We start from the raw sequence: 25,503 nt of genomic DNA, 5'->3' as shown, positions 1-25,503 counted from the left end.
TCATCATCATGATTTGGGATTTGGAATGTGAGAAACACTCATTCAACCCTCTAAAAAACATAATTACATAATCTTGCTCCTTAAAGGTTTTGATCAGATCAATTACACCACAAGTACAGAAAAATAAGCATTTACATAAAAAAGATGTCAGTAATTTTCAAGTTAATCCGAAAAACTTTTAATTGAGTAAAATAATCATAGACGTTAAAAGCACCTTGGCAAAGTCGATAAAGATTCTCTTGAATATCTTATATGTAAAAGATGCCATTTTCCGAGAATTAAATAAATTTTTTTCCATACTCCAGCTACATTGTCAATCCGTAACACTTATTTTGCAATTGAACCTGAAATTGATCGTTGAATCAATGCAAAAACCATTAGATTGCAACGAATCCGTTGTGTGTACAAAGAATCTGAATCATAGGGTTTGAAAAGGTACTATCTTTGAATTTGTCTTTATTTTACGAAATCAAAGGGATTTGCATCGATCGAGTTCAGGCGTGATAATTTTGTTATAAAAAAGAGGAGCAACAAAAATCAATGCAAGACTTTCCCTGTAGATAAAAGAGATTAGCAAAGTCTTAATGAACGATGAGATTGATAAAAACATAAAAAATTAAAGTGGTCACCCGTACTAATGGAACTTTGGTCACTGAACCGTTCAAATTGACGCGAAGTGTTTTGATGATGGTGTAGTCTCTTTGGGCTGTGTAGTAAAAGATCTGAATGAGGAGATTTCCCTGGCAGCATGCAAGAAAACTTCCAGCCACACAGATCCCGCTTCTGCAGAACTTAATGACATACAATGGGGAACGGAGCTAGCAAATGAGCTTAAGCTTGAGAAGGTTATTTTTTATTCGAATGCGATGGACATTGTTGATAGTGTGAATGGAACTGATGTCAATGCAACTCTAGATCATATTATTAAAGACTGTAGTAATCTTCTTGGTAGTTTTAGAGATGCTTCCCTTTTGTTTCTTAGTAGGACTTTTAATTCTAATGGTGACCATATGTTGAAGGTTAAGAAGGTTGTTTGTTCTAGAACTTGTACTTGTATTATTCCCAATTCTGCAGATATTGATGTATGTTTGACATCTTTAGTTGTTCTTAATCTACACGATGTTTGAATTAAAAAAATAAAAATAAATCACTCAAATGAAAATTTCTCCATCATTATAAAAAAGAAAATGAAATATGTATATACAAAATTAAATTTATAATGGAAGAAAAAACTATATATATATATATATATATATATATATATATATATATATATATATATATATATATATATTTAAATATTAATTTATTTTCAAATATTATTTATTTTCAAATATTAAAATATTTCAAAATATTTTCTTTGTTTTTTGATTGATTTTTTTTCTTTATTGAAAGTATAATTTTAGTCAAAGTAATTATTAATCTATTCAAAAGTGTTAAAATTTCTTTCTGTAAAAACAGATATACAGATAGAAAAAACCACTAGCATTTTCTTTTCTCTTCCTTTCGGTAATAGGAACAATCAATCACAAAAATCGGTGTCTAGTAAAAAAAATCAAAACACCTTCTTCTTCATTAAGCAAACTTTCATCACTATAAACACCTCTCTCTTTTACTTTCACAATCTCAAATTCTCCATAACCGTTTTCATCACGCTATTTCAAATTACCATAAACCCCTTTCTACTTTCCTTGATGCTACTCTCACCTTCACACTCTTAGTACTTTCTCGATTCTCGATTCGCATCGCCATGGCTGAAAACCTCAATGCTCTCGCCGACGCTCTTTCCCAACCGTCCGGCGAGTTTCTTCACAAGCTCCGCTCCGATGACGCTGTTAGGTTAGGTCTCGATGCATTCTACTGCCTTCTCCGTCGCGGCGTCGAGTCTTCCGGCGATGGAAGTTTGTGTCTCCAGTCGTGGACTGATTCTCAGATTCACGCGGTTTCTTCCCTCGCTAACGCAATCGCTTCTTCTTCTCGATCTTTGTCAGGTAGTTGTTTTTGCCAATTATCATCATCATCATCGGAACGAACTTCAATTCTTTGTTGCTGTTGCGTGATTTAGCTCGTTCGTGTGATCCTTGTTGTTGTAATTGCTAATTGTTGATCGATGAGCTATATTTTGTTGTTGCTTTTTTCTGAGAGTTTGGAAATGGTTTTACGCATAGTGTTGTTTTTATTTCTAACTTTTTTGTTCTTGTGTTTTGGTTATTTGTGTGAATAGTTGAGCAATGCGTGATCCTTGCTTGTTGTTGTAATTGCTAATTGTTGATTGATGAGCCGCATTTTTTTTTTTTTTTTTTTTTTTTGAAGTGTTAGGAAATGATTTTGTGCATAGTTTTGTTTTTCTAACTTTTTTTCAGGTCTTTTGTTTTGGTTGTTTGTGTGAATAATTGAGCAATGCGTGATTTAGCTCGCTCTTATGATCCTTGTTGTAATTGCTAATTATTGAACAATGTGACGCATTTTTTGTTGTTTTTTTCTAAGTGCTTGGAAATGATTTTATGTGTAGTGCTGTTTTTTTCTAACTTTTTTATTCGGTGTTGTTTTTGGTTGTTTGTGTGAATAGTTGAGCAAGCGGAAGGAGTACTAGTTGCGATTGTGCAGCAGTCTATAGAATTTGCTCTGTGCTATTTGGAGAAATCTGGATTCGACGACGATGATGATCTAGGAATTCAGGTATGCTTTTCACATTTTAGGAGTCTGAAAGTTTTGTAGTATGGAAGTTTGATGAAGAGCAGAGTGCATGGTTTATTGAATTTTGAGTATGATTTAAGTGAAATCTAATTTAATTTATTTATTTTTCTTTATCATTTCTCTGTATTTATATTTTGTTTTCTGTTTGATCGATGAGTATTCGTTACGTCCATTAGGAACTTGTTGCCAAGGTTTTAAATGGTGGTTGCATGGTGAAAATCTAGGTTTAATGGGCTTCAATTTGGTGAAGAGTAGTTTGCATGGTTTGTTGAATTTTGAGTATGATTTTAGTGAAGTCTAGTTTTATTTATTCCTTTTTCTATAACCTTTTTTTAGGAATTCTTTGATGTTTTATGTTTCATCAATGAGTTTTTATTAGTTCTGTCAGAAACTCATTCCCAAGGTTTTAAATTATGGTCGCGGTCGCATTCTGAAAATCTAGGAAAAATGGGCTTCAATTGCGGCTGTAGACTTCAAACACCATGGTGATGGAGCCGACATTTCACTAACCTGTTTTTTAAAACCCTGCTCGTCCTATGTGTATCTTAGCTTATTTGCATAATCATAATTGGGATGTTGGAATAAGTATGATCCCAATCCAGTTATTAAGCACAACATCTTAGGGACTACTATTCGACAAGAGTGCGTTAAAGAGTAGTGTGCTTGGTTTATTAGATTTTCTGCATTTGTTTTGTTGAAATAAAGATGAATGCGAAATGCTAAATAATATCCAAGTTTATAAATAATTCATTAATTTCTTTATATGTCTGCAGAAAAAGCTACCAACAGCAAAGGGGTTTTAAAGATGTTTAATTCATCCTTTTTCTTTAATCATTCTCTGGACTTTTTGTTGTTTTCTGTTAGATTGAAGATTATTTATTCCGCCCACTAGGATTTATCATCAATGTTTTGAATTGCAGTTGTGGTTGCATCATGATTGTTAATATTTCTTAGAACAGTGATTAAATGTAGCCTCAATTGCGGTCTTAGAGACTTCAAATACCTTGACGTCACTGCTGAGTTTTGCAAACCTTTTCTTTAAATCTCGCCCGTCGTACGATTATCTTAGCTTGTTTGCACAGTCATAATTGGGATGCGGAAATGAATATGATACCTAATATAGTTATAAAGTTAAAAATCATAGTAATTACTTTTCCAGAAGATTGCTTTTGAACCTTTAACTATGTTGAAACTTAATGGAGCAACAACGCCAAATATTTTTGTGAAAAATAAACTTGTCAGCTGTATAACCTCCCCGTTGGATTGCGCGCGCACACACTCATATATCTTGTCAGCTGTATAACCACCCCGTTGGATTGCGCGCGCGAGCACACACACACATTCACATATTAAATAGGTGAAATATATATCATTAAGGTTGGAAGCTAAAGTATAGGGGGGAGGGCATATCCTCTTCCCAATTGATCTTTATAGGATTTCAGTGTTTTATTTTACTTCTATGATGGAGTACTTACTCACTGCTCAACCAGTATGGTGGAGAAAGGTAAAAATTACAAAAAGAGATGTTGAGCAACCACCAAAGAACAATAAAACGGAGTTAGACAAAATTAAAAAAAATGGATTTCTTAGAGTTCAGTAAACCATATTGTTCCAAGCCTTTATTAGATACTTATTAAACTCCAGGACTAAATTGAATTTTGGGCCTGATTTTATTTATCTTGCCTCATGCATAGCTGCTGTATGGTACTTTGTGCTAGTAGGTTTTTCTGATTTCTATACCTGGGTAGGGAAGGAGATAAGGTTCTCTCCTCAAATTCATTTAAATAACAAAAAACAAGTCTGACCGGCATAGCTTAAATTTATTTTATTGTGATAGAACTTATTGTCTTGGTCTATGTATTTTTCTGGTAGAGTGGTGGCTATTTTTGTGTATCACTAATTCATCTTGAACCTTTCAGGCCAACATGATATATCTTTTAGAGATAGCTTTGGTTGATGGAGTAAATATGGTTGTGGACATATTACAACCTACAACTACAAGTTCCTTAGTAGATTTGCTGCCAATGGTTGATGATTGTTGTGGTGATTATGCAGATGACTACAAAAAATGCCGTTTAGAAGGTATTATGTTATTACTCAATAATCACGCCACTGTTGTCTTGTCATGGTTTTCCTGCGTACCTAACCATGTGCTCATTTTCTTTTCTTTTCATTTTTTTACTGATTCGTAAAGGCTTCCGGTGCTCAATGGAAGAAAAATCAATGGATTGGCTTCTGAAGACATTAGCTTCTAAACACATGCCACATGATAGGCAAGAATCTGGATTCAGTGAGCAGACTAATCATCAATATCTCAACACTTTTGTCTTTCTATCCCAGCACTGGGCTGTTGTCCATGGAAAATGCACTCCTCGCGTGATCTTGCTGTGCAATAAACTAGCTAAAGTACAAGATGCATTTGATGAGCGGGCACTGGGCCAAAATTTTCGAAGGAGGCTATCATTCATTTTGAGAATGTTGAAGATACTTGGAAGTCTCATGACAGATGTTCCATATGTTGAATATGATGCTTCATTGTTGAGTGCGGTTGCCTCATTTACCGATACTTTGTCTAATTTGTTTAGAATTAAACTCGAGTTTGCAAATACCTATGCTACTACTGAGGGAAGTTTAGAGAGCACTGTTTTAATGGTTACAGAAGAGTTTCTTCAAGATGTTCTGGTTATTTTCGGTAATAGCAACGTAGCTGAGAATATTCAAGCATGTGTTGTAGCATCTATACTAGAAAGTTTGGATTCTTCTGTTTGGATTTATGACAAAACTGATCCAAATTCAAAGCCCCCCTTGGCTTTTTTCCCCCGATTTGTTGTATATACTCTGAAACTTATTAATGATCTCAGAAAACAAAGGCCCCAGATTCCTTTTGAGCAAAAACACTTTGATGTAGAACTTGTTGGCAGCTCTACTGACTCGCGAAACAGTTCCTTTTCATGCCTTGTTCATCGTGGGACTGTTCCTTTGCTGAAGGGACACACATTTGAAGAGCTTATAAAACTGATATTTCCTCCATCAAGCCAATGGATTGAAAATTTGATGCAACTTTGTTTGTTCCTTCATTCTGAAGGATTGAAATTTAGACAAAAAACAGAAAGGTTTAATTCTAGTTTTGCAAAAGTTGCTGGACCATCCGAAATTGAAAATGCAGTGTGCCATGAGGATGAGGCTCTTTTTGGTGATCTTTTTTCTGAGACAGTGCGTTCTGTTGGATCTACAGATGGATGTGAACAACCTCCGGCTGCTGCCTTAGTTTCTAACTCCAGTAATCAGAATATGCCAATTCAGGCTGCTATAGAACTACTGAGCTTTGTTAAAACATGTATCTTCTCTACCGAATGGCATTCTTCTCTTTTTCTTGATGCTTGCAGCAAACTCAGTAGCAGAGACATTGATATTGTGCTTTCCCTACTCAATTGTCATGGCTGTTGTTCTGAAGATAATATGTCTGATGGTTGTATCCCTTCAAATGAAGATGGGAAGATTGGGCTCATCCATGAACTATGCTTTGATCTTCTGCACAACCTTCTCACAAACCATGCATTGAGTGATTCACTTGAAGACTACCTTGTGGAGACGATCCTTATTGTTGAAAATGGTGCTTTTAATTACAATGATAGGACTCTCAGCTTGCTTGCTCACACATTATTTAGTAGGGTTGGTTCTGCTGGCAGTCAGTTGAGGGCCAAGATTTGTAGGGGGTACGTTGCCTTTGTTGTCGAGAAGGCAAAATCTGTTTATGAAAATTGCCCAAGCATCAATGAACTCATTGGTACTCTTCCTTCATTGTTTCATATTGAGGTAGTTCTTATGGCCTTCCATTTGTCATGTGAAGAAGAAAAGGGAGTGATGGCGAACTTAATATTTTCAACCCTCAAAGAAGTTGCTAACCCGGTATTGAATTTGAATGGCTCATTATTAACATGTTGGGCTTTAGTGGTTTCAAGATTGATCTTAGTTCTTCGTCATATGATATTTCATCAACAAACTTGTCCTACATCATTGCTTGTAGATGTGCGGTCTAAGTTGAGGGAAGCACCACTGTCTATCCCATCTTCGCTAAATAAAGTTAATGATCACATGTCATCTTGGTCATCAACTGCATTAAAAAGCATTACAGGTGGATTGGTGGCAGAGGAGGTTTTTATCGGTAGCTTGATTGGACAGTTAATTGATGTTTCTGAATCTTCTGCTCCTCTTAGCATGGATGATTTGACGATTGACAAATTAGCTCTGAATTGGAAGGACATATATTGTACTTCTTCACTGATTCTTGGATTTTGGAGAGGCAAAAAAGCCACTACAGTGGAGGATCAAATTGTTGAAAGATACATTTTCAACCTTTGTTGGGATATTCCTTATATAGGCTCTGAAGCAGATCATCCAGTTATATCTTGGAATCAAGGGGAATCTGTAGATCTATCTGATATGTTGCATTTTTTCCACTTCAGCCATTTACTCCTAGGCCATCCAGAGGTCCTTGGGAACTTCACTAATATTCCAGATGTTGTATTGAGCTTGCTTCAGAATTTAAATGCTTTGCCCATACCAGAAGGCATTGAGGAATTAGGTTGGGATTTCCTCAGAAGTGGAATGTGGCTGTCTCTACTGCTTTCCTTCATTAATGTTGGCATATGGAGATATTGTATAGACAATGCAATTTCTGGACACGGTCTAACCTGGACTGAGAGTGCATTTGGGGATGAGAAATATGTTAAACTTGCTGGAAGCATGATTTCCTCCATGATTGAATCTGGTCAATTTGTATTGGTAGTAAGGCTGTTCTCATCCTTGCTAAACAAATATGTGCAAATTTATCAGAAAGCTTTCCTAGATGTCCTAAGTTACAAACAGAAGGTGGCTCCAGGGTTCTTACCACTCTTACTGCTGAAATATACTGGAATCGACAAAAGCCTGCAGGATGAGCTCCTAGAGAGGAGTGGTTCAAATGCAGGTGAGCTGCAATCTGTTTTGAGCCTCATATCAAGGTTAGATGCTGCTGTTGATAAAAAAGCTTCTAGAATTCATCCCAGAGCTTATTGGGAGTGCATATTGCATGGTTTTCCTTTAAACATTTCTACTTCTAGTGCGGTTCTGCTCTCTTGTGTTCTTAGTGTAAGAGGAATCATCTTTGTTCTAGATGGGTTACATAAAATAAGCGAAGAAGGAAAAAACATTGACTCTGAGACTGAAGTCTTCTTACAAATTGTTGACACAATAATGATTATCAAGTGCGATAAAGTTTTTGAAAGTGTTCATCAGAAATGTGACACTATGTATCCCAGCTCAAGTGCAGAACTGGAATTGTCAAATTATACAAACTTAGTTCTAATGAAGCAAATGGAAGGGTTTCTGAAGGACATGAATGTTAGAGGATCAAGTGATTGCTTTATCCACGAATGGATAATCTGTAAAATGGTTGAGATATTAAGCAGTCTTAGAAAAGATCCTTCAAAGTCTGTTATATTTCACTTTTGTCTTGGTGTTGAAAATGTTCCTGGGCAGATGAGTAAGCTGTTGCAGTTGCATCTTGGTGACTGTTTGGTTTTAATTGACTCCCTAGATACATGTTTCTCCGAATCAGTGAACGTGAAGGTTCTTGGTTTCTTTGTAGATCTTTTATCTGGAGAGCAATTTCCTCATCTCAGAATGAGGATACAAAGGAAATTCCTTGACAGAGATATACAGAGCGTATCTAAGTGGTTGGAGAAAAGGCTTTTAGGAAGCATAATGAAATCAGATAGTGGGGTGATCAGTGCAAAAGGGAGCTCCATTTCTCTCCGAGATTCAACCATGAATTTTATTTTATGCCTTGTATCTCCGCCATCTGAAAAACAGTCGTTAGAGTTGCAACATCATGTTTTCAATTCTGCACTGCTATTACTTGATAATGCTTTTTTGCTATTTGATATACATGTGGCCAAGTCATATTTCAATTTCATTGCTCAAATTTCAAGGGGAGAGTTCTTGATGAAACAACTTTTGACGAGGACCGTAAACTTGATGGGGAAACTGGCGGGCAATGAGAGTCTGCTTCCAGGACTCAAGTTTCTATTTGTCTTTATTGCAACTGTCTTGAACGAATGTGGATCTGGTAAAATTTCCTTGCAAAGGACAACTAAGAAATGTTATTCTGGAAATAGCGCTGGGGCGGGTCATGTGGCTGCTCAAGTGGTTGGGTCCAGAAAAAATTCTGAGACATTCATTGTTTCTTCCAATCAAGGTGGGTCAACCTCTCTAGAATGTGATGCTACTTCTGTAGATGAGGATGAGGATGATGCAACTTCTGATGGAGAGGTTCTTAGCATAGATAAAGATGATGAAGAGGATGCCAACAGTGAAAGGGCCCTTGCCTCTAAAGTTTGCACATTTACTTCCAGTGGAAGCAATTTCATGGAGCAGCATTGGTATTTCTGCTATACATGTGACCTGACTGTATCAAAAGGTTGCTGCTCAGTCTGTGCAAAGGTTTGTCATCGAGGTCACCGTGTAGTCTACTCGCGCTCAAGCCGCTTCTTTTGTGACTGTGGAGCTGGTGGTGTTAGGGGTAGTAATTGTCAATGTTTGAAACCACGGAAATTTACTGTAGATAACAGTGCACCTGTTCGTGGTTCTAACACATTTCAGTCATTTTTACCCTTTACTGAAGATGGAGATCAGCTGCCAGATAGTGATTCAGATTTTGAAGATGACATAAATTTAGATGTAGATAACTCACTCAAATTATGTATTACAAAAGAGCTTCAAGAAGGGATTCCATTGTTATTGGAAGAACTCGATGTTGAGAGTCAGGTGCTCCATATTTGCTCCGCCTTGATCCCATCAGTAATTAGTAGACGAGACTTCCACCATTCTAAGGATAAGAATGTCGGTTTGGGTGAAGACAAAGTGATTTCCCATGGCATTGATCTCTTGCAGTTGAAGAAAGCTTATAAAAGTGGATCATTTGATCTCAAGATAAAGGTTGATTATTCTAATTCCAAGGATCTCAAGTCACACTTAGCAAACGGTTCTCTTGTGAAGTCCTTGCTCAGTGTTAGTGTACGTGGTCGGCTTGCCGTTGGTGAAGGTGATAAAGTTGCTATATATGATGTTGGGCAGTTAATTGGCCAGGCCACCATTTCACCTGTGACAGCTGACAAGACCAATGTAAAACATCTTTCTAAAAATGTTGTCCGCTTTGAAATTTTACAACTCGTATTCAATCCTGTAGTCGAGAACTATCTTGTTGTAGCTGGTTATGAGGATTGCCAGGTCCTGACACTGAACCCTCGTGGTGAAGTGATTGACCGCCTTGCCATTGAACTTGCTTTGCAAGGTGCATATATTAGACGGGTGGAATGGGTTCCAGGCTCACAAGTTCAATTAATGGTTGTGACTAACAGATTTGTCAAGATATATGACCTGTCCCTGGATAACATCAGTCCAGTGCACTACTTCACTCTGTCAGACGACATGATTGTGGATGCCATTCTCTATACAGCTTCCCGGGGAAGAGTGTTTCTTGTTGTTCTGTCAGAAAATGGAAATATATTCAGGTTTGAGTTGTCAGTCAAAGGGAATGTTGGGGCTGTGCCATTAAAAGAACTTGTACAACTCAAGGGAAGAGAAATTCACGCAAAGGGTTCATCATTGTACTTTTCTTCAACTTGCAAGCTACTCTTCATATCTTTTCAAGATGGTACCACACTGTTAGGTCGACCAAGCTCTGATGCAGCCTCCCTGGTAGAGATGTCTTCTGTATTTGAGGAGCAAGAAAGTAAGATGCGGCCTGCTGGAGTACATCATTGGAAAGAATTGTTGGCTGGCAGTGGATTATTTGCTTGCTTATCAACTGTGAAATCAAATTCTGCACTTGCGGTGTCCCTGGAGGAACATGCTGTACTTGCTCAAAGTATGAAGCATTCAGTGGGTTCAACCTCCCCTATAGTTGGAATGACTGCATACAAACCACTATCAAAGGATAAAATTCATTGTCTTGTCTTACATGATGATGGTAGCCTTCAAATATATTCTCATGCTCCTGTGGGTGTGGATGCTGGCGTTATTGCAGCATCTGAGAAAGTGAAGAAATTGGGTTCTGGCATCCTTACTAAAGCTTATGCTGGAACAAATCCTGAATTTCCTCTTGACTTTTTTGAGAGGACCATATGCATCACACCAGATGTAAAACTGGGTGGTGATGCCATCAGAAATGGAGATTCCGAAGGAGCTAAACAGAGTTTGGTAAATGAGGATGGATTTCTAGAAAGTCCCAGTCCTGCAGGTTTTAAGGTATCCTCTATCACTTAGCAAAGCGAATATATTACTATACCCTGTGGCATGCTCTTTTTTAGTATGAGGTTAGAGATAACACTGTAGAACACCATAGCCTAGGGTGTGTTTGACAACCTTTAAACACTAGATATATGCAAGTTGTTTCGTTATCAAGTAAATTTTAAAATAGTGAACTAAGCTTAAGATCAAGCTAGCTCTTAAAAACTCCTACCGAAGTTTTTTGAATTATGACCACTCAACTGAAATTAAGTGTGCTTGTTATTAGATGAAATCTAGTTGGCGAGACCACTCATTCCTCTGATGGTCAATAATAAGAATGCCAAATTTTTTGAATTGTGACAACGATAATCTTCCGCATGCTCAATAATATAGTAGTTAGTTTTGAATCCCACCTATTGGGAATAGGTTTTTGTTGCATTGGAGTTATATTTAAGCATTTTTAAACCAAACTTAAACCCTAATATTGAACTGCTTAGTTTTCGTACTTCTTTGTGCAACTAGTTTGAACACCAACAATTATATTTTTGTTACAATGTCAGCTGCTTTTGCTGATGTGTATCTGTCTTTCAAGTGGTTGGATACATCATACATCACTTTTGTTTTTCTGATTTTTTTTTTAATACATTTTCACAGATATCTATCTTCAATTCAAACCCTGATATTGTCATGGTTGGTTTCCGAGTTCATGTGGGCAATACATCCGCAAGCCACATACCTTCTAGTATTTCTATTTTCCAAAGGGTTATTAAATTAGATGAAGGAATGAGGTCCTGGTATGATATTCCATTTACTGTTGCGGAGTCTCTTCTTGCAGATGAAGAATTTTCAGTGTCAATTGGGTCAACCTTTAATAGCTCAACACTTTCCAGAATAGATTCACTTGAAGTTTATGGCCGAGCTAAAGATGAATTTGGTTGGAAAGAGAAAATGGATGCAATTTTAGATATGGAAGCAAGAGTACTTGGTTCTAATGCATCACTCGGTGGATCTGTAAAGAAGTGCCGATCAATGCAATCTGCTCCTATTCAGGAGCAGGTAATAGCAGATGGGCTAAAGCTGATTACCAAGGTTTATTCATCATGCAGGAAACAAGATTGCACAAGGCTTGAAGAAGCAAAAACAGAGCTGGGAAAACTCAAGTGCAAACCATTACTAGAAACAATATTTGAGTGTGATAGGGAACCTATTCTGCAGGCTTCTGCTAGTCATGTTTTACAAGCAGTTTTCCCCAAGAAAGAGATATACCATCAAGTAACATATACAGGATCACTTGGTTCTCTATTTTGTTATTTCTACTTCATGTCAATGTTATGCTAATTATTACTATCTTGACTTTTCTTACATTAGGTTAAGGATACCATGCGGCTCCTTGGAGTGGTCAAATCATCCTCACTACTGTTGTCAAGGCTTGTGATAGGTGGTACTTCAGGAAGTTGGATCATCGAAGAGTTCACTGCTCAGATGCGTGCAGTTTGTAGGATTGCATTGCAACGCCGTTCAAATTTAGCAACATTTCTGGAGACAAATGGTATTGTTTAGTTATCGCTGATTAAATCTTAAATATATAGATAGGGAGACACACTTGGTCAATATAAACAGTCCTTTGCATGCAATTATTTTATTGAGATACTTCTATACTCTTATGTCGTAATTTGTGAAATTTATAATAAATCTCTATTAGAATTTAGTATAAGAATTTCATCTCAACTAGACCTTACAACTGATTCTTGAAATTTTTGAGTTGATATCTGCACCAATCATATTTGCTGTTAAGAAAGGGTTACTAAGGTTTTGTATATTTTGCATGGCTGGTTCTTGCTACATTCTTTCTGTATGCTACCTATTAGATTACAGTATCTTAAGGGTCTGTTTGGGAGTAGGTTTTTGGAGGGAAATGCTTTGGAGGGTTGGCGTTTATATCTTTAAATGTGTTTGATATTTTAAAAAAGTTTAAAAAACAATATACTACATTATCATATAAAATCATGTTGTCATTTTAAAACATATTTCAATATATAGATGCAACCTTCCAAAGCCCCCCCCTTCAAAACCCTCCAAAAACCAACTCCCAAACATCCCCTAAGTGATTGAGGTACTATTATTATGAATCAAGAGAATAGAGTGTATCATAAAGAGTACTGCATCATAAAGAGATATGTGAGAACCACCTTAGGAGCCTGATCACAATTTTAAGATCCGTTGGCCCACATGCTATTGGGTTTTTGTTAGCGGACCATCCACAATTTATATCCACACACCAAGCCCAGTGGTACTAGGCCTGAGGGGTGTGTTTATAGAGTCCCACATCAGATAAATATGACCTGAATATGTATTTATAAGTGAAGACAATCCCTCCCTTACAAGTCAGTTTTGTATGGTTGAGTTAGATCCAACCTATTTTAAGAGAGTGAATGTTGAATATTTATTTGTCCTATGTGGATATAATTACTACCATTTGTATATTATATTAACTGCTTTTGCTGGTGTAGGCTCAGAGGTGGTGGATGCACTTATGCAAGTCTTATGGGGAATTTTGGACTTTGAGCAGCCAGACACACAAACCATGAACAACATTGTTATGTCTGCAGTTGAACTTATTTATTGTTATGCTGAATGCTTGGCTCTGCATGGAAAAGATTCAGGAGTTCACAGTGTAGAACCTGCTGTTGAATTACTCAAGAAGCTTCTTTTTTCGTCCGATGAAGCTGTTCAGACTGCTAGCAGGTATTTTTTCTCATTCCGTTTTCTTTTTTGTATTCAAAATTTGATTTTTCAGGTTTTTAAACATTTTGTTTCTTTCAGTTTGGCCATATCTTCGAGATTGCTTCAGGTCCCTTTTCCCAAGCAGACATTGTTAGCTCCAGATGATGGTGTTGAGAATGTAGTTCCAGTTCCTAGCTCAGCTGACACAAGTGCTAGAAATAACCAAGTCATGGTTGAAGAAGACACTATCACTTCATCTGTTCAATATTGTTGTGATGGTTGTTCTACTGTACCTATACTCAGGCGAAGGTGGCATTGCACTATTTGTCCTGATTTTGATTTGTGTGAGGCTTGCTTTGAAGTACTAGATACAGACCGACTTCCTCCACCACACTCTAGAGATCATCCTATGACAGCAATTCCAATTGAAGTGGACTCAGTGGGAGATGGCAATGAATTTCACTTCACACCTGATGACGTTAGTGACTCACTGCCTGTACCAGCTGATAGCAACTTGCAGAGTTCTTCTCCCTCAATTCATGTCTTGGAGCCCAATGATTCTGGAGAGTTTGCTGCTGCATTGACTGATCCAGTCTCAATCTCTGCTTCAAAACGGGCAATTAATTCCTTATTACTTTCTGAACTTCTTGAACAATTGAAAGGGTGGATGGAATCAACTTCTGGAGTCCGGGCAATTCCTGTTATGCAGCTTTTCTACAGGCTCTCATCTGCCGTGGGTGGACCTTTCATAGACAGCTCAAAGCCCGACAGTTTAGATTTAGAGAAACTAATCAAATGGTTTTTGGATGAGATTAATCTCAACAGACCATTTGTAGCCAGAACCCGGTCTTCAATTGGGGAAGTTGCAATCCTGGTCTTCATGTTTTTCACATTGATGCTTAGAAATTGGCATCAGCCTGGTAGTGACGGTTCCATGCCAAGACACAGCGGAACTACTGATGTTCATGATAAAAATGTAATCCAACATTCTTCATCCACTTCCAAGACTTCAGTTGATGACCAAGAGAAGAACGACTTTGCCTCACAGCTGCTTCAAGCTTGTGATTCTCTTAGGCAGCAATCTTTTGTAAACTATTTGATGGATATACTGCAGCAACTAGTGCATGTTTTCAGATCTCCTATTAACAGTGAAGGCGGGCATAGTAATGTTGGACCTGGATGCGGGGCTTTGCTTACAGTACGTAGAGATTTACCTGCTGGTAATTTTTCACCTTTCTTTTCTGATTCGTATGTGAAAGTGCATCGAACAGACATCTTTATGGACTACTACAGGCTTCTACTAGAGAATGCTTTCCGACTGGTGTACACACTTGTTCGACCAGAAAAACATGACAAGACTGGAGAAAAGGATAAAGTCTACAAGTTGTCTTATGGTAAGGATTTGAAGCTTGATGGATATCAAGATGTTCTCTGCAGTTACATCAACAATCCTCATACCAACTTTGTTAGAAGATATGCCAGGAGGCTTTTCCTGCATCTCTGTGGGAGCAAGTCTCATTATTACAGTGTACGGGACTCTTGGCAGTACTCTAGTGAAGTGAAGAGACTTTATAAACACGTAACCAAGTCTGGTGGTTTTCAAAATAATCCAATTCCATATGAAAGAAGTGTGAAGATTGTGAAGTGCCTTTCCACTATGGCAGAAGTAGCAGCTGCTCGTCCTCGGAACTGGCAAAAGTACTGTTTAAGGCATGGGGATATTTTGTCTTTCTTGATGAATGGAATATTTTATTTCGGTGAAGAGTCTGTGATTCAGACTCTTAAACTTCTCAACTATGCCTTCTATACAGGAAAAGATGTTGGTCAGACTTCACAAAAAACAGAGTCAGTAGACTCAAGCTCAACCAAATCGAGTATTGTATCTCAAGATTCAAAGAAGAAAAAGAAAGGCGAAGATGGGGCTGAATCTAGTTTGGAGAAGTCCTATTTGGATATGGAGGCAGCAGTAGAAGTCTTCACTGACAAGAGTGGCAATACCTTAAAGCAGTTCATAGATAGTTTCCTTCTGGAGTGGAGTTCAGTTACTGTGCGTGCAGAGGCCAAATTAGTTTTATATGGTGTCTGGCATCATGCCAAACCAATGTTTAAGGAAACTATGTTATTGTCTCTCTTGCAGAAAGTCAAGTCCCTCCCAATGTTTGGCCAGAATATTGTGGAGTATACAGAACTTGTTATTTGGTTGCTTGGAAGATCCCCAGATACTAGTTCAAAACACAAGATTTCTGATCTTGTAGACCGATGCTTGACTGCTGATGTAATTAGGTGCATTTTTGAGACACTTCATTCACAGAATGAGCTGTTAGCTAACCATCCAAATTCTCGCATATATAATACATTGAGTGGCTTAGTGGAATTTGATGGATACTATCTTGAGAGTGAACCCTGCGTCGCCTGCAGCTCTCCAGAAGTACCTTACAGCAGGATGAAGCTGGAATCCCTGAAATCAGAAACAAAATTCACGGATAATCGCATCATAGTGAAATGCACTGGAAGTTACACAATCCAGACTGTGACCATGAATGTTCATGATACCAGAAAGTCAAAATCAGTGAAGGTTTTGAACCTATACTATAATAACAGACCAGTTACCGACTTATCAGAGTTGAAAAATAACTGGTCTTTATGGAAGCGTGCAAAAAGTTGTCATCTTACATTTGATCAGACTGAGCTTAAAGTTGAATTTCCTATTCCAATTACAGCTTGTAACTTCATGATTGAACTGGATTCATTCTATGAAAATCTTCAGGCTTTGTCTCTCGAACCATTGCAGTGCCCGCGTTGTAGTCGTCCAGTCACAGATAAGCATGGTATATGTGGCAACTGTCACGAAAATGCATATCAATGCAGACAATGCCGCAACATCAATTATGAGAATTTGGACTCTTTTCTGTGCAATGAGTGTGGGTACAGCAAATATGGACGATTTGAGTTTAATTTCATGGCGAAGCCAAGTTTTACATTCGATAACATGGAAAATGACGAAGATATGAAAAAGGGATTAGCAGCCATAGAATCTGAGTCAGAGAATGCTCATAGGCGATATCAGCAACTTTTGGGCTTCAAAAAGCCCTTGCTTAAAATTGTATCAAGCATTGGTGACAGTGAAATAGACTCACAACAGAAGGATTCTGTGCAGCAAATGATGGTATCTTTACCTGGCCCCTCGTGTAAAATCAACCGGAAAATTGCTCTTCTTGGAGTCCTCTATGGTGAAAAGTGCAAAGCAGCTTTTGATTCTGTCACCAAAAGTGTCCAGACACTGCAAGGGCTACGCAAGGTGCTAATGAATTATCTGCATCAGAAGAATTCTGATAGTAGCGGGGCTTCACGATTTGTGGTGTCCAGATCACCAAATAACTGCTATGGTTGTGCAACTACATTTGTAACACAATGTCTAGAATTTTTACAGGTGCTGGCAAAGCATCCAAACTCGAAGAAACAACTTGTTTCGGCTGGCATTTTGTCTGAGCTATTTGAGAATAACATTCATCAAGGTCCTAAAGCTGCCCGGGTCCAAGCAAGAATAGTACTTTGTTCTTTATCTGAAGGTGATGTAAATGCAGTTACTGAGCTGAACTGTTTGATACAAAAGAAAGTTTTGTACTGCCTTGAGCATCATCGCTCCATGGACATTGCAGTGACCACACGTGAGGAGTTGCTATTACTTTCTGAGGTGTGTTCTTTGGCTGATGAATACTGGGAATCAAGATTACGTCTCGTTTTTCAGTTGTTGTTTTCTTCCATTAAGTTGGGTGCCAAACATCCTGCCATATCCGAGCATGTCATTCTTCCTTGTCTGAGAATTATTTCTCAGGCATGCACACCTCCAAAACCTGAGACGCCAGACAAAGAGCAAGTCCTTGGGAAGCCTTCTGCAAAGACAAAGGATGAGATTTCTCAAAATTTACCTGGGTCCTTGACCGGTGCTGTCAGTGTCGGTGGAACAAAGACATTTCCAGACTCATCAGAAAGAAATTGGGATGCCTCACCTAAGACTCAAGATATTCAGTTATTGAGCTATTCAGAATGGGAGAGCGGAGCTACCTATCTTGATTTTGTTAGAAGGCAGTACAAAGTGTCTCAGGCAGTCAAAACTACAGGCCAGAGGTCAAGACCCCAACGTCATGATTACCTGGCACTTAAATATGCTCTGAGATGGAAGCGTCGTGTTGGTAAAGCAGCTAAAAGTGAGTTATCAGTATTTGAGTTGGGATCATGGGTTAAAGAACTCGTTTTGAGTGCATGTTCTCAATCTATCAGATCCGAGATGTGCTCACTCATAAACTTGCTTTGTGGTCAAAGTTCTTCCAAACGGTTTCGGCTGCTGAACCTAGTGGTTTCTTTGTTACCTGCAACACTTTCCGCTGGTGAAAGTGCCGCGGAATATTTTGAATTGCTATTCAAGATGGTAGATTCAGAGGATGCTCTTTTATTTTTGACTGTTCGAGGGTGTCTACTAACAATTTGTACTTTAATTTCCCAAGAAGTAAGTAATGTTGAGTCTTTGGAAAGGAGCCTACACATTGATATAACTCAGGGATTCATCCTTCACAAAATCATAGAGCTTCTTGGTAAATTTCTTGAGGTTCCAAATGTTAGATCCAGGTAAGATTGCTGCTTGAATAGCTTTAATTTGAGGCTAGTTTTTTTTATTAACATTATCTCATAGTAGTATTTTTCATTCCAGATTCATGCGAGAGAACTTACTCTCTGAAATTCTTGAAGCCCTTATTGTAATTCGTGGCTTGATTGTTCAAAAGACAAAGTTGATAAGTGATTGCAATCGTCTTCTTAAAGATCTTTTGGATAGTTTGTTACTAGAAAGCAGTGAGAATAAGGGACACTTCATTAGGGCCTGTATCAATGGCTTGCAAATACACGGAAAGGAGAGGAAAGGGCGTGCTTGTTTGGTATGGAATTTTTTTTTTCTTTTCATTTTCCGAAGTGTTATAGTTTATAACTTGTTCCTTTCTAAAATCAGTTGTGACTATTTTCTATCCCAGAAGAGGGTATCCGTTTGGTTATATAGGATTAGGCCTAACAAAGAGATTAGATATTTAAGTTATTGTAACCTTTTTACTTAGGGTCCTTCTAAACTTTGATGCGATCTGTACCTGTATTTGCAGTTTATCTTAGAGCAGCTTTGCAATCTGATCTGCCCCACAAAACCCGAGCCTGTATATTTGTTGGTCCTAAACAAGGCCCATACTCAGGAAGAGTTCATCAGGGGATCAATGACCAAAAATCCATATTCAAGTACCGAAATTGGTCCACTGATGCGTGATGTGAAAAATAAGATCTGCCATCAGTTGGAGTTGTTAGGTCTTCTTGAGGATGACTATGGAATGGAATTGTTGGTTGCTGGTAACATTATTTCTCTTGATTTGAGCATTGCACAAGTTTATGAGCTAGTTTGGAAGAAATCAAATCAGTCTTCAAATCTGACAAACTCTAACTTGGTGTCATCAAATGCTGCCACCTCATCTAGATATTGCCCACCTATGACAGTGACTTATCGCCTCCAGGTGTGTTTCTCTATCAGTGACCTTGTGAGTCAGCTCATTTGTTTAAACATTTGGTTTTGAATTTATCTGTTATATGTGTACAATTTCTAGGGATTGGATGGTGAAGCAACTGAGCCTATGATTAAAGAATTGGAGGAAGATAGAGAAGAATCTCAGGATCCAGAGGTTGAGTTCGCCATAGCAGGCGCTGTCCGTGAATGTGGTGGACTGGAGATACTGTTGGGCATGATTCAGGTAGATCGGATTGCTTTCTTTTACATCTGTGGATTTGGTTCAACACACACCACATACATAATTCAGTCAAGGAAATAAGTCTTTTTTTTTCTGTTCAATTTATTGTCTTTAACACTATGTATCCTATAACTATGAGAGCTCTATAGGATTTGAAGTATCAATTACAGAAAAACTTGTGTAAAACCTACTTTTGTTGAGGCCACCTTTTCTGTCTTATTGGGCCTCTTGATTTTTCATTAGTGCAGCGGCACATCACCTTTAGTGGGTTCTGGTGGTTGGTTTAGTTCCACATTTCCTAGAGATATGATTTTTATGCTTATAAGGTTTGAACAACCCTCTCCTTCCAAGTTCGTTTTGACATGTTGAGTTAGGTCTTAAGTCAATAAGTCACCACTGTTGACTATCCATACAAGTTGGTATTGACATGTTGAGTTAGGTCTCAAGTCAATAAGTCACCACTGTTTATCCTTTTAAGAACCACAACTATCAAAGACAAGGATACCCTGTCTCTGAGGAAAATCTAACCTGTCACCACACATTATGCTTCTTTCATTGAGAATGTACTTCTGAAAGAATTATGTAATTTGATTTTGTTGAGAGTCGAAAGTGTTAACAAGTGAGAGGTGTTGCTGACATTATAAGCCGGTTTTGTACGGTTGAGTTAGGCTCACCCTAATCCTAAGATGGTATCGGTGTCTATTCAATATTTGCTGGGCTACATGCTATCGGGTAACTCAGGTCATGCTCCAAATGTCCAATCTGGGCTGTGCTTTGGGTGTCCTACATTGGATGTGGTCTTGCCTGAAAAAGTGTTTTCAAGTGGGAGCTTCCTCTCTTTGCAGACCATTTTTGTATGGTTGAGTTAGACTCGATGCAAATGCTAAAAGATTTCTTTCCTTTTGATATATTTTTCTTATATTACGTTATCATGTCATTGTGTTTGATAGCATCATTTAGTATTGATAAATTCTAGCATCACCGCATTTCCGATACTTTAATATAGGTCCATTATCTAAAAAGTCTATCTAGTTGCCTAGTAAGTAAAATAACTTTAGAGTGTTGACATTTTATAGAAAGAATCAATAATGGTGTGGTGTGTCAAAAACAAATTTGCAGCTAGCATTCTTCTTTTGTAATTGCCTTGATGATATGATTATGTTGTTGATCTCTATTGTTTAAGCCATCTACTTTGAATGAAATTGTGTTTTGCTTAGTTTATTTATTTTTACAGACATTCTCATGCATAAATACTATGTATCTTTGATGATTTTCATAAATGTCCTATTCCATTGCTTGTAAACTTATATTGATAAAGTATGGTTTTCTTATTTTTCCTGATTTACAGCGTCTGAGAGATGATTTCAAGTCCAATCAGGAGCAATTGGTTGCAGTTCTTAATCTTCTTATGTACTGTTGCAAAATTAGAGAAAATAGACTAGCGTTGTTGAAGCTAGGGGCCTTAGGTTTGCTTCTTGAAACGGCAAGACGGGCTTTCTCAGTTGATGCCATGGAGCCAGCCGAAGGCATACTTTTGATTGTTGAAAGTTTGACTTTAGAAGCAAATGAAAGCGACAGTATAAGCATCACACAAGGTGCATTTACTGTCACCAGTGAAGAAGCTGGGACAGGTGAACAAGCCAAGAAGATAGTTCTTATGTTCTTGGAGAGATTATCTCATCCATTGGGGCTTAAGAAATCAAACAAACAGCAGAGGAACACAGAGATGGTTGCTCGGATACTTCCTTACTTGACTTATGGTGAACCTGCTGCAATGGATGCTCTAATCCAGCATTTTAGTCCGTACCTGCAAGATTGGGATGCATTTGACAGTTTGCAAAAACAACACTTGGACAATCCAAATGATGACAATATTGCTCAGCTAGCTGCAAAGCAGAGGTTCACACTGGAAAATTTTGTTAGGGTTTCAGAGTCACTTAAGACGAGTTCCTGTGGTGAGAGATTGAAGGACATTATCCTAGAAAAGGGTATAACTAAAACCGCAATGCGACATTTGAAAGATCGTTTTGCCAATGCTGGGCAAACTGGCTTCAAGACGAGTGCCGAATGGGCACAGGGTTTAACACTGCCTTCCATTCCTCTTATATTGTCAATGCTGAGAGGTTTGTCAATGGGACATCTCCCCACTCAAAAGTGTATTGAGGAGGAAGGTATCTTACCCTTGTTGCATGCCTTGGAAGGGGTTCCAGGAGAAAATGAAATTGGGGCAAGGGCTGAAAATTTGTTGGACACACTATCTAACAAGGAAGGAAAAGGAGATGGATTCCTGGTGGAGGAGGTGAGTGAGTTGCGGCACGCAACTAGAAATGAAATGAGGCGTCGGGCTTTGCGTAAGAGAGAGGAGATGCTTCAGGTATTTTATCTAAAATGTCTTAATTTACATTGTTTTTAGATTTTCATAATTTGGCATTTTCTATAATTGAATAAAAGAGATTGGGAACTAGCACTCTTTTGTTTCAACTCTTGAACATGATGTTTCATGTGATGCTGGATTGTTTTACTCGAAATGTATTAGAAAACTGATTTTCTCTTCTATTTTTGCCTTGTCTGTTGTGTATGATGCAGGGGCTAGGATGGCGGCAAGAATTGTCTTCAGATGGAGGTGAGCGCATTGTTGTTTCTCGGCCTGTCCTTGAAGGTTTAGAAGATGTGCAGGAGGAGGAGGATGGGTTGGCATGCATGGTCTGTCGGGAAGGATACAGTTTAAGACCTACTGATTTACTGGGTGCTTACTCTTATAGTAAGCGTGTGAATCTAGGGGTAGCCACTTCAGGAAGTGCCCGTGGAGAGTGTGTTTATACCACCGTAAGTTACTTTAATATTATTCATTTCCAGTGCCATCAAGAGGCCAAAAGAGCTGATGCTGCTTTGAAGATTCCCAAGAAAGAGTGGGATGGTGCAGCACTTAGAAACAATGAATCTCTCTGTAATTCTTTATTCCCTGTCAGAGGTCCATCTGTTCCATTGACACAGTATATCCGATTTGTTGACCAACACTGGGACAACCTTAATGCTCTTGGACGAGCTGATGGAAATAGGCTCCGCCTGCTGACATATGACATTGTTCTGGTATGTTATTCTGCGTCTAACATGTTATCTTTTAGTTTTTTAAATGGTGAACTTGACTGTCAAGATAATTAAAGGAAAAACTGAAGGGATCTTGTTTACATCAACAGATGTAAATGATTGGATCAATTAGATAACTCACTTTTTCTGGGTTTAAATATTATCTATAGAAGGAACGTTCCTGCAATTATTTCTACACTGATTGAATTATGTGTTTTTGCCTCACTCTGGTGCTAATGCATCTTCCCCATGTTTGCAGATGTTAGCTCGCTTTGCAACAGGAGCATCGTTCAGTGCGGATTGCCGAGGCGGGGGACAGGAAAGTAATTCTCGGTTCCTCCCATTTATGTTCCAAATGGCACGTCATCTGCTTGATCAAGGAAGCCCCTTGCAGCGTCGAACTATGGCCAGGGCTGTATCAGCATATATTACTTCGTCTACATCAGATCTAAGACCCTCTTCTCTGTCTGGCACCCAAATTACATTGGGAACAGAAGAAACTGTCCAATTTATGATGGTGAACTCACTTCTCTCAGAGTCTTACGAGTCTTGGCTGCAGCATCGTCGTGCTTTCCTGCAACGCGGAATTTATCATGCATACATGCAGCACACTCATGGCCGTACCACTGCTCGCCCATCGTCCGTTTCAGCTTCTGTACAAGGTGTAGGGTCTGGAAGTATAGGCCAAAGTGCTACAACAGAAACAGGACAGAATGATGAGCTTTTGTCTATCATTCGTCCAATGCTTGTTTACACTGGTTTGATTGAGCAATTACAGCATTTCTTCAAGTTCAAGAAATCGACTACTGCAACATCTACAAGTACTGGTGTGGCGGCTTCCTCTGTGACTGAAGGCGAAGATGAAAGTGGGAACCTGGAAGCCTGGGAATTGGTTATGAAAGAGCGCCTCTCAAATGTAAAAGAGCTACTCAGTTTCCCCAAGGAAATGCTTTCCTGGCTTGATGACATAAATTCTGCTAGTGATTTGCAGGAGGCCTTTGATATCGTTGGGGTTCTGCCGGAGGTTTTGTCCGGCGGGTTCACTCGGTGTGAAGACTTTGTGCAGGCTGCAATCAATGCAGGGAAAAGCTGAAAATATTATGAACCTCTCTTTTCATATATACAAATATCAAGAGCATATCTTATATTTAGAGAACATGTAAAAAGCTGAAATATTATGAACCTCTCTTTTCATATATACAAATATCAAGAGCATATCTTATATTTGGAGAGAATGTAAAACGCTTATGTACTATGTTCTTTTGAAAGCACAATGCTGATATAAAATGAAAAGGGTTATTGTGATGAATATTGGCTTAATCTATTACTACATGAAAACTAACATGTTTGAATCAAAGCGATAATAACTTCTAAAGGCTATATTATAAATCTGGTTAAACGAGCATTAGTTTCTCATTCTTAGAATGATCTTGAAGGGAATAAATGAATAAAGAAAAGGAAAATGTTTTCCGTTCCACCCTCCTATAACTCTTGATCAGGTTTTCAGTGTCTTTATTGGTTTAGCTAATTCTACGAGTTATTTGAATAATTTGTAGCTTTCTTCTTTAATCAATTGGAAACATGAATATTAGAGGTAAAATAAATAAGATTTGCTTCGCAAAATATAATCCTTGCCTAGCAAATTATGGCATTTTTGTTGAGAAACACAATTGTGAGTTAGAAGTCCTCCTCACATAGTGGTGGGTATGAGGTATGTCCTGTTGAAAAGGTGTCAATGGTGGTATAATTGTATGTGAATGAAAGAATTTCTGCTTGAGAGAAAGTATTGTTGATACTCACAGAGAGTATTGTGTTTGTTGAGAAAAACATAGAACTAAAAGTGTTTAGAAATACTAAGTGTGGGGAAGTTCCATATCGATTAGAAAAGGAAATTTCTCATTGGACTCTTATAGCTTCTCTCAAGTCTCGTGCGAAATTTCTAAAATGCCCCTGTATTCGAAGATATATCTCCGAACGAACCAATTCTTCATTTTATCTAAAGGTTAATTTGGAGATGTATTTGCGAAGGGATTTTAGGGTATGCTTGCAACGAATCAACATTTTTTTTTAAAATTCAAAAAATTAATTCGGAGACGCATCTCCAAACTAGGTAAACATATTTATACGCGCGTCAGACTCTCCCCCTTTTCTCCTTCATTTTCAGTTCAGAAACTTTGTCTCTTTTCCCTCAATTCATTTTCAGTTCACATTCTTCCTCAACTTTTGAAGCAACTTCAGATCCTTTGCTTGTATTTTCCCAACCCCCTCTAACTACTGCATTAAACACTTAAAATCCCATCAACACATTTTTGAGTAAGTTTCCCATTTAACTTATTTTGAGTTTTGATTAATGTATTAGCTCAAATAGGTTATTTTTAATGCATTAGATAGTATTAGCATTTGAAATAGATTATGTGTATGATCTGTTTCTATCATTTGGATGAGTTTTGAATGGCTAGGGAAAGGGTAGAGATGTATCTCCCATTTAAATGAAAAAAAGTTTTTTTTGAAGATGTATCTTCGAAATGTGTTCGTTCTGGTGTTTGGAGATACATCTTCAAATCCTTTCCTTCTTGATGCACTGATATTTTTGTTATGTTTATTCAGGGATAAGGTGTGTTGTTGTTTCTAGTCTGATACGGTTCATAAAAGTTCAGTTTAAAAAATTGGGAATTGTGTAAAATTACAAAAATTATATGTTAAAAAAAATAATTGCATAACGGTTGTTTAGTACAACAGTTGTTATAGGTAGAATGCTATCTCGAATAATAAACGCAAAAAATGCCGTTGCTGGGTATCGAATCCAGGACCTATAAATAATTTTACAACAATTGTTTAATACAACCGTGGTTATTGTAACATGCTTTCTAGCTTACCACAACAGACAATAGATCGTGGTTGTAAACCACACACTTACAATCACACTCTATCTCACCATGGTTGATCA

At 37.9% G+C, this 25,503-nt stretch overlaps 1 protein-coding gene across 1 annotated transcript; it reads left to right on the top strand.

Moving 5' to 3' along the window:
• The first annotated feature begins 1,491 nt into the window (after positions 1 to 1,491).
• LOC131634413 (auxin transport protein BIG-like) lies at positions 1,492 to 23,865 on the top strand. Its single transcript, XM_058905075.1, has 14 exons — positions 1,492 to 1,991; positions 2,570 to 2,679; positions 4,617 to 4,779; positions 4,892 to 10,986; positions 11,623 to 12,240; positions 12,337 to 12,517; positions 13,479 to 13,713; positions 13,792 to 18,318; positions 18,401 to 18,623; positions 18,840 to 19,238; positions 19,329 to 19,472; positions 20,818 to 21,843; positions 22,056 to 22,559; positions 22,816 to 23,865. The coding sequence occupies exons 1-14, from the start codon at positions 1,751 to 1,753 to the stop codon at positions 23,647 to 23,649; spliced, it is 15,300 nt and encodes a 5,099-aa protein (XP_058761058.1). The 5' UTR covers positions 1,492 to 1,750; the 3' UTR covers positions 23,650 to 23,865.
• The last annotated feature ends 1,638 nt before the right edge of the window (positions 23,866 to 25,503 follow it).

This window comes from Vicia villosa, unplaced genomic scaffold (genome assembly GCF_029867415.1).
Source record: "Vicia villosa cultivar HV-30 ecotype Madison, WI unplaced genomic scaffold, Vvil1.0 ctg.001291F_1_1, whole genome shotgun sequence".
NCBI classification, from domain to species: Eukaryota; Viridiplantae; Streptophyta; class Magnoliopsida; order Fabales; family Fabaceae; genus Vicia; species Vicia villosa.
The sequence above is the reverse complement of the archived record's forward strand: the minus strand, read 5'-3'. Positions and strand labels throughout refer to the sequence as shown.